Consider the following 13,197-nt stretch of genomic DNA (forward strand, 5'->3'; position numbering starts at 1 on the left):
GCAGCACCCCCAGACACCACGCTGGCCCCCTCCAGTTCCCAGGCTGGGTAAGGTAGAGCACCCAAAGGGGAGCATCCCAGCACAACCCGCACCCGCCTCGCTGCCCACCCCCAGGGAGCAGCCCCGGGCCCGCAGCCGCGCCGGGGCTGGAGGAGGCAGCAGAGGAGCTACCGAGCGCCCTGGAAGCACAACCTCAGCGCTAGCCACGACCACTCTCAGCAGCCTGGGAAGCCAGCGGGTAGTCCAGAGAGAGTCTGGCATGGCTACTACATGCACACATAGAGGGTCAGTCCTCAGCCTTGCTCTCACTGCTGGAATAATTCCCATCAGGGAGGCAGAGTACCCCCAGCACTGCCCCCAAGCCAGGCAGATCCATCCTTACCAAAAGGCTTAACAACCCCATGGGCCCTATTTTCCATGTCACTTGAGGTGACACCACCCTGGTTAAAGCACAGAGCAAGTTTCTTGAAGGTGCATTGGACACGCTGCTCTGGGACGAGGGTCTCAAGCCACCAGCTGGACCTTCTGCTACAACAGCCTGTGCTGACTGTACCCAACCCTACCAGGTTTCACTGGGCACTGTACTTGTAAAGCCAACGTACGTGGCTTTTCCCAGGAGGTTCAAAGTCCACACACATCTACAAAGCTGGCAAAACAGTCTCAGCTGGGGCAATTGCACTGGCGTTAATGCAAATCATGCCACAAGCAAGGCACTATTTAAGAGAAGCTCTGGGCTCTCATTAAGCAAGGCCCTAACAAAGGTTTAATCTGAACTTCCTTCCACCCAGACAGCTCAGTATGGAGTCACACAGCCCCTCCCATACCATACACAAAAAATCTTGATTTTCTTCAAGTGCAGTTGTGATCAAAGTGAAATATGAGACACACACACAGGGGAAAGATCTCTCAGGGATTAGTCAGCTGTTGAACTCCAGAAGAGCGTGCTTGATGGTGTTGTCAGGGGCGAGCCAGGAGAGGAAAGCACTGCACCTAGCAGAGAGCCTTGGGGAGCTCCAGCACCTGCACAGTGACTCCAGCCCTCCTCGTGCAGTACCAGCCTTCACAGCACAAATACAGCCAGGCTGGGGCTTACCAGGCTAATTCTTTCCCCAAGAAGCCTCATCCAGATGTCGTGAAGAACAAGAGGAAGTCTACTCCCAGTGCTACCCAGTGCTGCTCAGGGCCAGCTCCCTTTCCATGCCTTCCCCTCCAGAGCAAACATCCTCCTTCGCCCCGGACCCAGTCCAAGCCTGTGTCGCAGCCTCCTGCGCAAGCCCCAGAGCTGCTCCTCTGCCGTTCAGCACCAAAAAAACTTCCCTCCAGGCACCCTCAGTGCTGAGCCAGTTTGCAGAGCTTAGCTGAAGTCTTGTATTTTGACTACAGCTGGTCAAAGCATTTTTACTACAATTAAGTGTAATCAAAACACACCGGTTTTACTCTAACCTGAGCTGTTTCACAGAGATGCCCTGGTTTGAACTCCCCTCTTAGACAGGAAAGATTTTTGATGTCTAGGATTTTTCCAAGCCGGAACGACAGGAGACGAAGATACTCAAAACATTCATGTTTTTCTACTCAGCTGCCACCATTCTTCCAATTCTTTCTGCGAAAGCACTCAAAAGTTTGTTTTTAAACTCAAAGTGCAGCAAGGAGCAGTGTTCTGGGCAGCTTTGCTTTGAACCCTTCTGTGGGGAGCTGATGGGAAGGAAACAAGTCCTGGAGCTAAATTCTCAGACTCGGAGCTCAGAAATGGTTCCCAGGGTGGCAGGAGCAGGTTCTCATGGCTGGTTTTGCACGGCCTCCCAGAAGCCACCAAGGCAACCACATTGGGCAAGCCGAAAGGGACTTTCAAAGGCCTCAGGAGAGCCTGAGCTTTGGGTGGGGCTCGAGGTATACCAGAGTTTTGGGGGTCAGTTTGTTCCATGCTCTCTCCAGTAAACCTACTAGCACCCAGCATGTAGGGTACTAACACAACAACCAGGCTTCCAAGATGTGGGAAGAAGAAAAGGAAGTTCACTGGCTATGGCAAAAAAGGTGGATTTATCAAGGCAAGTGAAAGAGCTGCTAAGTCAGCCAGATGCCAAAATAAGAATCACTGCATCTCCCCCAAGCAACAGTTTGACCTACCTGAGATATTAGTAACTCAAGGTTGCCTTGTTTTGGTCATTTCTCGGCAACACAGTCTGGACAGGTCTCCAGTTTGGAGAAATCGGGTCCACCACACATGGCAAGTTGTCCGCAGGCTGTTTTCCAGCCCTCCCCAGTCCCCACTCTCCCTACACCAGCCTGCTGTCCCTGAGCCACCAGTCAGGCAGGCTGAGCCTATCTCTGCGTGCCAACAGCATCCTGGAGAGGGACCCAATTAATTAAAGGAAGCAAGCTATGCAGCATCTTTGGAGAGAGGAGTCCCAGAAAGAATCATCTGCTCCCTGGCATCAGGAAAGGTTAATACAGCAGCGAGGAAAGATAAACCCACCTATAACTCCATGGACCTGAAGTTTAAGCACACAGGATGGGGAGAGAGAGTTTAGACATGCCCAGCTTTGGCACCTTCAACTCCCTTGCACAACAGCACGGGAGCAGCACCAAGGAAATCTTTTCTATGGTACTGCAGAGGGCACGCTTACAGATGGACACATCCACCTACAGTCACCTCACACCTCTCCCCTCCTGGGAGCAGGACACGGGTACAGCTGCAGGGTACAGCACACTGGGAACGACAGTCCCATCACCACCTCTGCAAAAAAAGCTGTCCACAGCTAGGACATGTCTCCAACTGCAGCAGGTCCCAGCGCAGCTCACCAAACACAGCCAGCCCCTGGAACCAAGCAGCTGGAACGAGCACTACGTCAACATAACACAAGTTTGAATCTTCCCCCACTCAAGGCAAAAGCAGGAACGGGTCCCAATTCTACACTGTATCTATAGTATTAGGAGGAAGCCTAGATCTCTCATCATCTCGCAGGGGCCTTAGGGGACAACATCCTTCACCACAAATGGGAACCACCTAGCTCATCCACCCCTGCTCACACCCAGTGTGTGCAAAATGAGCATGCCAAAGAACACAGCAGGCTAGTGAAGACAGAATTCTTCCAAATGTTTGCTCAGGTTTAACAAAAACCACCACACATATGGTCTTTTTCTCCTCCCTCCCTCCCTCTCCACTAGGTGCAAGGAAGGAGCAGGACTGATACCTTTCAAGTGCAATATGGAATACACACACACACATATATATAGGTGGAAAACCTCCAGTGTCCCTCCCGCTTACAAACACCCCTCGAGACGGCTGCCTCCTGCGAGCCACTTTGCTGAACTAGCTCTCTCCCAGCCTCCCAGCCCAAGAGTTCGGTCATTTACTTCTGTCAGCATTCACAGCTGGAAAAAGGGGTTATGGCCTCTCCTCTGCACATCCAAGGGGAGGAGGGAGCCAATCCGCATGTTTATTTGTTGTCTGTGCAGAATTCCTGCATTCCTTCCCTTATTTACTCATCTGCTCTCAGGACATACTCAGACCCCAGCAAAGAGCTTTTGGGGCACTGCTTTCCCCCATGAGCTCGGAGCTCTTGCTGGAACACAGGACAAGCATAAAGGGGGAAGAGAGAAGCCAGCAAATGGGTTATTACAGAAGTATGTTTTCAAGGTAGTTGGGCAACAAGCAGAAGAAAGATCAATTCTCTCCAAGTCTGCTCACCATAGAGGCACATCTCCACACCTCGAGGTCTAAGACCCTACTGAAGAGCACATATGGGCTGTTGTCCCTGCAGCTCTTCCCAACAGCTATGTTGTTACACCCACAGCAGCACCAGTAACTCAGCACAGCATTACAACCCTCCTCATCCAAGCTCTTTTGGGAGCAGACACAAAGGCTCCAGACATTAGCATGCAACTCATACAGGGCTTCACCATGACAATACAGAAGCACACCTCATACCCCCCACCCAAAACCACTTAGCTGCTTGGCTTGGTTCTGACTTAGTTATACCTCGGGGAAGCAAGCTTTACCTCCAAGCAGAACTAAGCTGGCTCCTTGGATTCCTGCAGGAGCCCACGAGGCTGACTTAACAGGCAAGGAAGCTCCAAGTGAGTACCATGAAGGACAGGCCTTCACCACAGGCTTAACCCATTAATTTATTAGGCCTAAACCTACAGGTAAATCTAACTCAGGTGTGAGGAATCTAAATTCCCTGGTCAGTGCCCACCACATACTTGTGTTAGGACAGGACTTGCAGTGGGGATGCTCCCAACTACATTGGGCTCATTGAGGAGGGGACTGAGAACCTGCATCAGGTCTGGAGCAAAAATAAAAGAACTTTGCTTGGCTCTATCTTGGTTGCAACCATCGCCTTTGACAACAAGGTCAATGCTAGGCACTGTCCCCACAACAAGTGAGCCCACAGAGCAGTATGACTACCCCAGACACATGTAGAACAGCAGCATTGATCTGCCTCATCACCACCAAGATCATTTGCCAATCAATCATATACAAGCTAAGAGCACAGCGTGGCCAACAGAGCCAGGGCTTGGCCACTGCTGTGTCTGCAGGCTCTGGGCACCCCAGGGAAAGGCAGGCACCCACGCTCCAGCCTCACCTTCCACACAGTGCTCCACCTCCTCCAAGTTGCGCAGCGTTATCCGCATGAGGCTGGAGTTCAGCATCAGCTCATTGCGGTGGGCCGGCCACATGTACTGCGGGGCGGGGTTGACGAAGAAAATCCGTGTGTCTCCAGTCGAGACTTGGTTGTCGCAGATTAACGGGTCCCCGAAGCCACCGATAACCACTTTGTTCCCACCATCCAAGAGGATCTCGTGAGTGACGATGTCTTTGCCTTTCAGATAACGCCAGACTCTCACCTTGAACGAGAGGGAGAAAGAGCACGTGAGACCATTTCACAGCCACAGACAGTTGGCACTTTCTGGCCCGGTTAATTTTTATCATGTTGTCACAAGATGCACAGGAGTGGTTCAGGCTGGCAAAGCCTTCCAGCAGAGCTGATTTCATTAGCCATCCCTCTAAAAGCACAAAATGCGTGGGCAACAAAGACTAAAGCACATTCTACTCTTTCTGCCAAAGCTGCACCCAACTCTCTAGCCCAGGAACGCGGCACTCCTGGCCCCTTCCCCACACAGCCTCGTGGGGAGCGAAGGGGCCAGACCTCACGTCACAAGGGGCCTCTGAGCCAGGCCAGCTCTCCAGCAAGGGACAGAAACCCCCGTGCCCCATCCTTCCCCTCCGTGCTGGGACTCTGCCTTTGGTGCTGAGCGCAGGATTTGCCTTCCCTTCCCACCTCTCCTCCCTCAGCTTTGGCTGGGCCCAGAGCTGGCTACCAAGTGTGCCGCCAGCCCAGTCACTGCTGTTGGAGGCTCGAAACAGCCTGATGAAGAGCTGCCCTACACCAAACCCTACCACGAGCTGCCTTGACTCACCTCCCCAGAGGCCCACGAAACCAAAACGACCCTCTCCTCTCATCACCAACCCCAGGGAGGACTCACCTTCCCCACCCCAAGTGCAAACACCCAGCAAGCCCCTGGCACAAAGCAGGCTGGTGGAGGGTAGCGATGCCCCTTTCCTTCTGCCCCATCATCTGCAGACACAGGCCACAGGGTCAGGGACATGATTCAAGCCCTATCAAGGGCAGCACATAAGTCTCAGCCTTGCCAGAGGAATTCCCCTTCTGCTCCCAGGCAGCATCATTCGAGGTGACAGACTCCAGCTGGTACAAGTTGTCCCAGAGATACCCTGACTTGCAAGAAAATCTCAGCGGTGAAATGTATCAAAGGAGAAGAAAACACTTCTGAATAATTACAAAAAGCTTTGAAGGGAACATTAAATCGCTGGAAGTCCCCAGTGGGAGAAGGCTGCACAGCTAAAGGGAGCATTGCCCATCCACAGAGGAGGCTCTGAACAGTGGCACGGGAGCCCCAAAACAGGGGCAGGAGGAGGCAGGAGGGTTGGGTAAATGAGAAGGGAGTCTTCTGGCTCTGACAAGGCACTGGTACCTTGGGAAGACAAAGGCAGAGCAGATAACATTCCATGTAGAAATGTCAAAGGCAACTTATGTTCCCATAAATGACTAAAGAAAACGTTTGCATTAACAGACTGGATTTGCTAAAATACATGGAGGGTTTGGCAGTAGAAGCCCATTTCCCCTTTACCCATCCAAACTTCAGAAAGGAAAATAAGTCCTGGCCACAAGAGTGAGTCCCTCTCTCCCCGCTTCCACTGCCAGCAGCTCTAGGGCAGTCTCCCTGGACCTCACTGCTGGCTCATCCCCCTGCCCAAAAAAGGTGAAAAAACTGCAAGCCAACCTCTCTCCAGTGCCACGCTCTCCACAGCAAACCACCCAAAGGAAACAGGGGGGAAGAAGCAGCCCTAAAATTAATCTTTAGTGTACACGGGACACCAGAGCAAGGAGCAAGGGCGGCTGCTGTAGTGCACGGGTATTTCTGTGACCACAGGCACCCCTGGCCTGGCATGCTCCGTGTGCTTTATCACGCTCCCTGTCAGCGTCTCCCCTCCTTCCGCAGCCCGAGCCCCCGTCACCTGCATTCCCCAGCCGTCTTCACCGCCCAAAGAGCACTTCAGCACACCGGGCCAGGCACCAAAGCAGGGAGGTGGAGGCTCAGAGATAAGGGGGCTCTTGATCCCATCTCTGAAACAGGCACGACCATACTTCACGAGTGCAATTCCCTACTTTAACAGTGCAATTCTGAAGGGAACACGAGGGGCAGAGAAAGGATGCTCACGCGCCCGGGGGCAGACAGGTCTCTCCCACCCTCGGCAGGGAGGCAGATAGTTGTTCACACTACAGCTTCTATGCTTGACACGGGGGTTGTGGCAGGGGGCACTTGTTACAGTTGAGGAGGAAAGCACAGAGCAGACATCCCACTCTAGAATGAACCATTTTTGTAGTTATCTGCAACTGCAGCTCACTGGCCTCTGCCCTGCACAGCCCTTCAAGTGCATTGTGTTCCCCTCTGGGCTTTGAAACCATCCAGACAGAGACTCTTACTCTTTGCCAAATACCTCCATCCCATTACGCAGTGACTACAGAAGACACACACAAAGATCTGACACTGCAAAGTTCAAAGAAAAGGGTAAAAACATGTTGGGTGCTAGGAGGAATGCAAGTCTCATGACCTTTAATCAATCTTGTAACTTTTTTGAGGCCCCCACTCCAGGACTTCAAGGGTGTGAGCTCAGCACTAACTCAGATCAAGAGGCTTCAAGATCCACAATGATCTTGAACTGAATTCCCACACTGTCCCTGCTACAACTAAGAGTGGGCAGCTACAGGTGCTGGGGCAAGGGAGCGGGGCCATTCCCTCTGCCACAGGAGCAAGCAGGCTGGGGCAAGACCCTCCTGCTCAGCACAAAATTCACCTGCCAAGCAGAAAAAGGGAGTGAATTCAGTGTTGCTGTACTCTACAGGTGCAACTGATGGTTAAGAACAAATTTCAGGAGTGTATTTTATTCTCAGATGTTCCTACTTCACACACCTTCTACTGAAGGTGTTACATTTGCCTGCCTTGGAGAAGGACTTGACGGGTCTCAGCTCTCACCCAGCCCAGCAGGTCCGGTGTATTACTGAGGTGAGCCCTGTTCTCCTGCATACCCGAGATGAAAAACCATCCCAGGTATAAACACCACGGTGACAGCTCCTCTTTGGAAGCTGCACATGCCTTAGCTGCTACCAGACGCGGAGAGGTTAGCTGGAGATGTTGTACCCACACGCTCTCACACTCATTTGTCTTCCAGCACGAAGGGAGCCAGCTCCCCTTGGGCCAGTGCTAAGCAATGCCACAGCAACCAAAGGACAAGCAATAACTTATACGCAGGCTACCCTCCCTCTTTGTAGAGTCCAAGTCCAAGCTGCTGGGCGTGGGTAAGAAGAGGGGCCGAGAAAGCAATGCCTTCAAAGCCATCTGCACAGCCTATTTCTGCCCAGGAAACCTGCTTGAAAAGCTGACTGCTGGGTTGTACGCAGCCCTGTCAGCATGAGCTTTCTTCTGGAGAGAGATGGCAGTTAACCAGCAAACAGAGGGAGCTTCAGATGGCAAGGAAGGGTAGCTGTGACAGGCAGCTTTCCTCCCCTCTGTTCTTACAGGAATCCCGGTATGGACACAGACATCTGCTCCACCACATGCAGCCCCCTTCAAAGAGCCAGTCTGGGGCCACCTGCGAACGTGGCACCTCAGGTGAGCCGAGGAGGCAGGGTGTGAAGGAGCACAGCTTGCACAGCTTCAGCGCAAGCCTCCCGCTTCCCCACCCGGGACCAGCTGTTTCTCCAGCATTTCGCAGCAGCACAACTCCCTGTGGTTGTGCTTCTCCCCACAGTCAAGTTAAGACACCTTCCTCCAGCCCCACCTCCTCTTCCTTCGGCAGCAGCCTGCAGCCCGCAGGGCAGGCGCTCGCTGCAAGGTGAGGTGCAGGAGCAACCAGGGCAAAAACCCAGGAACGCAAAGGAGACAAAAAGAAAAAAAAATATATATATATATACACACACACTAGGCAGGCAGAAAGCACAGCCTGGGGCTTGTGCTGAAAGGTTGCAGTCGGGCATTTCCACAGCTAGGTCTAAGGGGGAGGAAAGGCTAAAGCCTACCCCCCTCTCCTGAAGCAGATGGTAATTTAATTAGCATGGCTGTTCTAGTCACACACCTCAGAGCCAGGCCACAGCATTCACAAGCAACATCAGAGTCCACCAGCTTTCTCCCCACCCTTATCCTCTATAATGAATGGATGTGGAGGCACCAAAGACCAAGCAATTACCTGTAGGGCATCCCATTCATCATCACACACAATTAAGACTTTGTCACTGGTGACTCACTGGCTACATCTAGGATTGGGGAAGAAGAGGGAGAGCGAGAAAAAACTGGGCTGGAACCTAGTTCCAAGAGGTCCCCTTCCCTATAGCAGACTCATTCACTCTTTTGCCAGCGAGCACATAAAACACTGGATTAAGACTGTTTTACAAGACTCCTGGCAGCTACAGGGAGGCAGAGTAAGAACAGTGAAAACTTTATTTAAGCAGATCCTTGCAAGGGTATATTTTAAGTGCAGTACAAAACCAGAAAGTAAAAGGATTTTCCAGTATGCCATGGGGGTCCATCCCACTGTAGGGAATGGGACCACCTGCACAGGCACATGCAGTGCTAGAGAATTCCTGCCAGGAAGATGCTTCGAGAAATGCCAGCCTTGGTCTTGTAAAGAAAGGTGAGAAGTTGGAGCATAGTCCCCCCAGGAAGAGAGCTGTCACTCCGGTCAGAAGTAAAGAGGGTCACCATCAGATTTCAGCAGTTCTCAGAGACGAAGGGTGCTGGTGAGCATCAGCTCCGCTCGCAGCTTCACACACAGCTTTGCCAAACTCTTCCCTCCTGACTGCACACCGTCCCTCTCCCCCTTTCCCTGGCAGAAGGCAGCTGCCCCTTCCCTAGGAGCGAGCAGAGCACCAAACCCACCTCCCCCAGCAATTCCCACATCCAACCCTGGCTGGAGAACAGCCGCCATTACCCCCCCAAAATACAGGCTCTATTGTTCAGAACAGGATCCACATCCTTTTCCACACTTCCTATAGCACATATAGAACCTGTATTTGACCTATAAATAGGAGCTCCCTTCATAAATACCAGGTCAGACCAGAACAAGGCACATCAGAGGGCTCAAAAGCAGGAAGGGACAATGCCAACACACAGGCTGTGAACAGGATGAACAGCAGCACCGCAGGCGTGTGCAGAGGAGCAAGCAGAGCACCCCGGTTCCCGAGTCAAACCCCTCGGTGAAGCGGCACATCAGCCAGTTTCAACTTTGGGAGTTCTGTCAGGCTGTTTCTCCTTATTATTCATCTCCTCTAGTAGCAAATGAATGGCTGGTAGCTATTTCAGGGTGTTTATCTAACACTAATTTCGCATTTCTTCTGAGTTGTAATGTGCTTATCTTCATCTATCAAAGGCTTCAGCTGGGAGGGTTTAGAGTTTAACTAGGAAGAACAATACACTAAGGCAGCACTCGCAGATTTTCACATGCCTGCTCCCTCGCAGACCACCCAGCACACTCGCTATTTTGGGTGTGGGCTCTAGGGAACTCTTACCACACACTTGGCCCTTGCCTTTCCTCTTCAGATAAAGAAGAACCTGACAAGAGATAACTGCGGTATTTGGAGGTAACCCCAGGGCCTAAGGAATGGTTACCGGAGCATGACAGTGAGGAAGTGGACATGAGTTTTCTCACCAGCAAGATCCCTTCTGCACCTTGGCTCAATCCAGCTCCGCAGGCACCAGGGTCGGTGCGAGGGCAGCAGGAGCCAGCGGTCAGGTTTAAAGTCCAAACTGTCCTTTTGGAATCCAGGTGCTTGGTAAAAAAATAAAATAAAATAAAACCCAAACCAAACCACAAGTATGTCAAACCCTGCAACCCAGCATCAGAGCAGAAGCCACAGCAATTTCAGTACTTTGAGACTTCTTGGAGTGAAACAGGCCAACAGCTGCTGCAAAGCTACAGATTCACAAGTCATGAGCCCTACGCCCTGCGAAGTCAAAGGTAGGAGAGATTTATCTGCTTTCAGGTCCTGAAGACACCCCAAGTCCCATTTCAAAGCTTTTTTCCCCCTGCAAACACACAACGAACATACCATTAAAAATTAGAAGAGATGGATGTGTGGGTAAAGGGACTGAGGAACCACTGCTCTAAGAAAATTGCTAAATGTCACAGCACGACCCGGAGAGCCGGCAGCACTGCCACAAGGAGATGGGCTGGGCACTTCCAGCCAGGGTAGGAGAGGTTTTTCTCGTTTCACTTTCTTTTACAAGACTCCAGGACTAGGGAAAAGTACTTTTGGAGCACGTTCTGGCCTTCAGGTGCTGTTATGACCCTGGTCATTGGCAGAAGCAAAATCCCACAGTTACCTCCAGCGTAAGGAGCACAAACCCTCACAGCATCGCTCGGGATGGCTCAGGGAACGGCGGGTGAAGGCTCTCCTCCCAAGCTGAGCAAGGAAAACTGTGTTTCCAACACAGCCACCACCAACAGACCAGCTTCCTCCCCACACTTTGCTCCCTAGCTGCTCTTACTCCGACTTGATTGCACCCTTGCAAAGGCAGAGCTGCTGAGCAAGCAGGTTTACAGGAGCCCAGGCAAAACAATTTTCCTGGCCCAGAGTCTTGCTCTGATGCAGCGAGATGAAGCCTGGATATTACACCAGCCAGACACCTTGCTGTGTGTCCGCAGCGCGAGGAGACGGATCCGTTTCTTCGATGAGCATTTCTGCCTCATCACTAGCCTCCCTGGACCACCTCCTGCCTACTTGCCTGGCAACCCTTGCCCAGCATCAGGTGGCCCACATCCATTCAGCCATATGTGCCCCAAGCTGCCGCAGGACACCGGCTGCTGGCAGCAGCTTATTAATTTTCGACGTAGCGCCCAGGATGTGCCAGACACTTTGCAAACACACGGTCTGTGCACTAGCCTGGAGGGTCTGTGATCTAATTTACAGGAGCCAGGGTACAGATTGTACCGTGCGGCAGCGCAAGGGGCAGAGCGGTGGGAGCAAGCGTGAAGCAGCGGGCACCAGCTGGACAGACAGAAGCTGTTCAACTACTTTACTGGGCTGAGAGATGCTCCAGAACAGAGGGCAACGCCATGGAATAAAAGTTAACCTTCCTCTCCCATCAACACTCTGCTGCGCATCACCCCAGGCCCTGCTTAGCAGTAACCACAGGCAAGAACCGCAGTACTTTGTAAGGATGGGCTGAAAAGGGGCCGGGGAGAGGAGGAAAAAGCAACGGAGCAGCATGTCCTCGCGAGTGAGGTTCCTGCCCCGGGAAGGGTTAAGCCGTACAGCACGTTTTCTGACAACCGGGAGGATGGTATTTCAGGTTGCTGAGTACTTTACAGTCTCTCGGCTTGGGGGGAGAAAAAAAAAAAAAAAAAAAACAAAAAACAAATACATAGCCAGAGGCCAGATTCATAGTTAAACAATAGCTTGAGCTAGAGGAACTCAAGATGCTGCTAAAGTAAACAGGGAGCTACGGGCAGAGCCAGCAAGCGGCTCCGAAGCACCTTCCCCGGCAGCCTAAACTCTGCCAGAGAGAAAGTTGGGAGTCAGGCTCCGCATCCCGGCAAGGAGGGAAATGCCCATAAAAAGCAACCTTGAGAGATTCCCCTCGCCCCAGCTGCGGGAGCTCCAGCGGGGAGAGCCTCCGCAGTCTAAAAATACATAATTACCCACCAAAGCTCCAGCAGCGGCGTACAATAAAAACCACATGCGCCCGCCTGAGCAGGCGCCTGTTGGGGGGCTGAAAGTTTCCCGGGGGGCCACCCCCCGCATCCACCACCCCCCCCACCCCCCCCAAATTTTACCTTGCAGGAGTAGGTGTGGTGCACGGGGTCCACGTTCATGATCTCCTCCACCGTGCCCGTGAGCACCACGTTGGCCTCCTCCTCTCGCCGCTCCAGCTCCCGCTCGGGGCACGTCGCTGCTGCTCCTCCACCTCCTCCTCCACCTCCTCCTCCTCCTCCTCCTCCCAGCGCCAACCCCAAGCCCAGCAGCGCCAGCAGCACCCGGGCACCCGCCGCTCCCCCCGCCATGGCCCGGCGGCCGCGGCGGCCCGGCCCGGCCCGCTGCCTGCCCCGGGCACCCCGACGGTGCGGGCAGACAAAGCGGCCCCGCTCGCAGGCAGGGCTGGCGGCGAAGAGAAGGGCTACTTTTGTTCGAGGAGGTGAAAAGGAGGAAAGAAAGAGAGAGAGGGAGGGAGGCAGGGAGGGGAGGGGAGAGCAGGGGAGGGGAGAAGGAAGAAAATCCCAAGAGGAGGAGGAGGAGGAGGAGGAGGAGGAGATATCTCTCCCCCGAAGCCGCGGCCGGGGAGAAGCGCTCGGTCCTCTGCCTTGCCCCTGTAAGAAAGCCCGCAGATTTGCATGCAATCTGAATTGCTGATAAGGAAGGGAGCGGGGGTAGGGGAGGGAGCGAGCGAGCGAGCCAGCCCTGCTGCCGGCTCTTATTGCGGAGCTGCCGAGGACGCCACCCCCAGGAAAGGGAGCTCGCATCAGGTTAATGGATAATCAGCGCGCCAACGTGAGGAGACTTTTAAAGGTGTAGGGACCGCTGCCGAGAGGCAGCCGGCTCCGCAGCCCGCCCCCCCTGCGCGGCAGATGATGCTCTACCCGCCCCCCCCTCCCCCGGCTCTGCCCCGGGGTCCCCCACCCTG

The 13,197-nt window shown here is 53.4% G+C and overlaps 1 protein-coding gene across 5 annotated transcripts in view; it reads right to left on the reverse strand.

Annotated features, from left to right (window-relative positions):
* The window catches only part of AGRN (agrin), a 125,892-nt gene extending 113,020 nt beyond the window's left edge, over positions 1-12,872 (reverse strand). For 4 of the 5 annotated variants that reach the window (XM_074848126.1, XM_074848123.1, XM_074848122.1 and 1 more), the window contains exons 1-2: positions 12,353-12,871; positions 4,587-4,848 (exon numbers count right to left, since the gene is read on the reverse strand). In XM_074848126.1, coding sequence (XP_074704227.1) covers positions 4,587-4,848; positions 12,353-12,580 — 490 coding nt within the window. In that variant the 5' untranslated portion in view covers positions 12,581-12,871. Of the gene's footprint in view, positions 1-4,586; positions 4,849-12,352 lie in introns of all 5 variants that reach the window. The other variant, XM_074848124.1, reaches the window with a different exon arrangement.
* Positions 12,873-13,197: the final 325 nt, after the last annotated feature.

The sequence above is a fragment of the Strix aluco genome, chromosome 22, assembly GCF_031877795.1.
Source record: "Strix aluco isolate bStrAlu1 chromosome 22, bStrAlu1.hap1, whole genome shotgun sequence".
NCBI lineage: Eukaryota > Metazoa > Chordata > Aves > Strigiformes > Strigidae > Strix > Strix aluco.